This window comes from Gastrolobium bilobum, unplaced genomic scaffold (assembly GCF_033153095.1).
Source record: "Gastrolobium bilobum isolate Gb01-03AN ecotype WA unplaced genomic scaffold, APGP_CSIRO_Gbil_v1 utg15403, whole genome shotgun sequence".
NCBI classification, from domain to species: Eukaryota; Viridiplantae; Streptophyta; class Magnoliopsida; order Fabales; family Fabaceae; genus Gastrolobium; species Gastrolobium bilobum.
The window spans coordinates 411,612-415,504 of NW_026898870.1; the positions used below are offsets into that span (position 1 = coordinate 411,612).

A 3,893-nucleotide genomic window follows, 5' to 3' on the forward strand; every position below is an offset into this window, starting at 1 on the left:
GAATCTTTATAATCTAAAATTTGAAAACTTTGAATCAATATAGTAATTGAAATTATTAAATAAAATTTCTATATAAATTTCTATATTTTTTAAATTAGTTGATTATTTAATTGTAATTGAATTAAATAATTGTTCTAATATAATTTCTACATTTGATTAATTACATAGGGACGAGATAATTATTATATATTTCTTGAATTTGTTTGATTGAATTGTAATTAATATTATATTGATTAATTTATTTAAGTTATTTCTGATTGTCAAATACCAAAAAAAATATATGAAAGATTTATAACTTATTATATGAGCATGGAGAAAAAAGATATTTGGAAATGACACATAATATCGAAATACATGCATAACCTTTGTTTTATTTAATGTATTAGATTCTAAAATAATTCACAGATCAAAACGAGCACACCCATCAAAACCCATCTATCAAGCCTTCACTAACTCTTTCAATAACAGATATGCCTCTCCAGTATCTGTTTACACATGATACTCTCAAAATTTCAAAAAGACTGGTTAGTTTATGGAGCCTTTGAGAAATAGAACTGTGGTCAGCTTACCGAGAGCCACACTGCCACTTACATCTTTGATATACATGAAGCAAAATCAACTCTTATCTAAAATAAACAAGATCAAGTCATTTGATTAATTACAGCTTCCACAAATCCCCACCCATCATCAGCATCAGGTCCCACCCAATACCCAGATATAACTATTTCAGTGCAATGTTGACAGCTTCCTTTATTTGAGGAAGTTTCATGAAGAAATCTTGCGCATGACATCAAGCAACATCGACAGTTTCCTTTCAAGGACAATATGTGTTTTTTTGAACTGCAAGATCCAATAATCTTTTGAGCTGCAAATATGACATATACTGTCAGATTAAAAAGCCTAAGCACAAACATGATGCAAGTATTCAAAACACTGCCACAAATTCTGCCTTCCATATAACTTCCAAAATATACCTATGTCTGAAATCTGAATCCTCAAGTTGAAGCTAGCACAAATATATGCATGATAAACATGTGCATGACGCGGGCCCACACACATGGTGATGTGGATGTAGTGTAGCCGACATGATAAGACTATTTTGCTTTCATTTTTGCTTTATAATTTCTCATATTCATCACAGCATCTTACTATGCCTGTTTTATGATATATATAAAATATCCAAATGGAAGAAGGGGGTGACAGAGGACAAGAGAAATCTAGAAGGGAAAATTAACTCCACCAAGACAATTCTTTCACCAGGTTTAATCTTGGTCAAATACAGATGCGGACACAGTGCCTAAAATAATTCACAAATCAAAACGAGCACACTCAGCAAATCAAACGAGGACACGGTGCCTAAAAGAATGTCAATGCACCCTGGATAATTATGAAATCTGGAGTAAATTTCCATCCAAAGCAGCCAAGGCATCAGCAATTTTACACAATTAACAAATCACAGAAAAAATTTCAAACCCAGCCTGCATCTTAGAACATTGTAAAATTTTATATTTCATAGATTTTTTTTTTTTTTTCCCCACAAGATATGACTTTTCTTTTTATCATCTTCTTGCTCATGGATGACCTCCCTCCATAAACTGGAAACTTATAACACATTCTACAGACATTTCTTTTCAGTGCACATCTAAAAGTATGTCCCAAAATTAAGAAGCAGATTCAAAACTCTAATCCAACCTAATAACCAGTAAATGGCTTTAGCAGTTCCACCCTAACAGTGATTCACTTCCAAGAAGCCAACATGATCAAGCTTAAATTTGATATATTAATTAATGCTAAATGATACTTTCGCATTCTGTTAATTACAAGAAAAAAAATATTCCAAGATCCTGGCAGTGAGCTTGTGTTAGTGTAATAAGCTACCATGAGCACCACCGTAGAGTTAAATAGCTAAGCTAAGTAAAGACATTAAGACTAAAATCAAAGTCAGTTATAAAACAGTTATAATGCAGAAAGAGTGAAAAGCTCTTTAAATTATGTTTCTAACTCAGAAATGCAGGGTAATTTAGAAGAAAAACCTGCACTAACTGTTGTTGCTTTGCTTGAAAGTCTAGCCAGAGCAAAATCTAATTGATGCACTCCCTGTTGGCAAGTCATTACAAAGAGAATTTTGATCGGTGTGGGAAGTTGAAAGTTGATAATTATTATACACTAATGGAAAAAGCATTTTAAGACTCTAAAAAGCTACTTTAATCCATTTCTACTTTTGAGAGGAACCAAATTGAACGAAGTTAGGGTTATGTGTACAGAGAGAAAGTACCTTGGTTAGTAATAGTATTGATGAAGCACGCAGAGGAGGAACGGCGAGGCACGCCATTTTGAATACTCCAACTTCTACTGCGGGAACGGAACTGACACTCGCTGAGGGGCTTAAGGACCCGAGCGGAATCTTAGGCTGGCCCATTCTTGATCGGGTTGACCCGAATTCAAGTACTGTTTATGGTATTTGTTCGAATGCCGGTTTGATTTTAGGCTGGGCCAACGAATAAGATTAGCTAAGGCTTTGGGTTGGGCGAGGCGGGTCAACCCTCTAGCCCGATAATGTGTAATGTTATTCATAAAAAATAGTAGTGTTTTTTTTTAGATTTACAACGGTTGAACTGATCAGTGTTGGGTTAGCTGAACTCGATGTTTGTGCAAATTCCTCCATTTGTAAGTCACTATGATTATCCTAATGGTGAGGAATATATATAATTTGCAAGAGCATTTTAAGTATAACTGTTGAGTATTAAGTGACGGTCTATTGTAATTAGGGGTGAAAGTGGGCTGGGTTGAGTCAAGCTTTGCCTCAAAAAGTCCAAGCCTATGTCAAAAAATTCAATTTGGCCTGGCCCAAGCCTAGTAAGAGTCTAATTGTTAGCCTGACTTAGCCCGTTTATAAAAAAACAAATGGTCTGGCCTAGCCCGTTAGCCTATTAATTTTTAACTTCCAAGCAGAACCATGAATCAACTTCACAAAATATTCAAATTCTATTGCTAAACCAAAAGTCACAATTTCATCGTCCAAATAGAATTATGAATCACAACAAAACTCATCACAATCTGCATTTGAATCACTTTCAAAAGCAAAATGTTCAAATTAAATAATACATATTTCATCAGATCCAACAAACAAATTCATATTATGTAAATTAAAATAACTACATGAATCCAACAAACACATCATTATACTTGTAGTAAGTATAACTTTCCCAAAAACTTTTTAATATATTCATATATACAATCTGGCATGTTGAGATGTTGGTTTCTCTTACATAAGAAATAAAGTCAGATTTCTATTAAAATATAATCGAATATAATTAAGTTATAAACAATTCAATTGATTGAATTTATATATTTTGTTTTTTCTTCAAGGAATACTTATTCTATTTTATTTTATTTAAAATAAAAAGTATAATATAGGCCGGCTTGTAGGCTTATAGGTCAGACCTTGTTAAAGTGGGCCTACGGCCTATTTATTAAACAAGCTTTTTCAATGCCCAAGCCTGACCTATTTTACGAAATATACTAGGTCAGATCTGGCCTGACGTAGGCCGAGCCGTAGACCCCTGTAGACCAGCCCGGCCTGACCCGACCCAGTTTCACCCCTAATTATAATTATTGCACTGAGTACGTAGTTATTATATTAAATATTTTTTTTCCTCTTTCTATTTCAGCTGACAATTTCTGAAGAGAAAAAAAAAAGTTAATATTATAACTATGTACTCTCCGAAATTCTCGCAATATGTAATTATAATATGACTGTTGCACTGAAATGTTGCACTGAAATCTCAGTGCAACGGTTGTATATTAAATTTTTTCGTAATTTATGTAAAGTGATAGATTCAAATCTCGTTACTATCATTGTACAAAAAAAACAAAAAAAATTCCTCCATTTG

At 33.3% G+C, this 3,893-nt stretch overlaps 1 protein-coding gene across 1 annotated transcript; it reads right to left on the bottom strand.

The window, feature by feature from the left end:
- Positions 1–424: 424 nt before the first annotated feature.
- LOC133284899 (uncharacterized) lies at positions 425–2,369 on the bottom strand. Its single transcript, XM_061482034.1, has 3 exons — positions 2,276–2,369; positions 2,034–2,097; positions 425–865 (listed from the first exon to the last, which is right to left on the bottom strand). The coding sequence occupies exons 1-3, from the start codon at positions 2,330–2,332 to the stop codon at positions 642–644; spliced, it is 345 nt and encodes a 114-aa protein (XP_061338018.1). The 5' UTR covers positions 2,333–2,369; the 3' UTR covers positions 425–641.
- Positions 2,370–3,893: the final 1,524 nt, after the last annotated feature.

Bases quoted from the DNA above. Each gene is read 5' to 3' on its own strand.
- LOC133284899 (XM_061482034.1), bottom strand. From the start codon at position 2,332: ATGGCGTGCCTCGCCGTTCCTCCTCTGCGTGCTTCATCAATACTATTA. The intron at 2,098-2,275 runs GTACTTTCTCTC...ACTTGCCAACAG, and splicing joins CAATACTATTACTAACCAAG to GGAGTGCATCAATTAGATTT. The intron at 866-2,033 runs GTTTTTCTTCTA...TCATATTTGCAG, and splicing joins AGCAACAACAGTTAGTGCAG to CTCAAAAGATTATTGGATCT.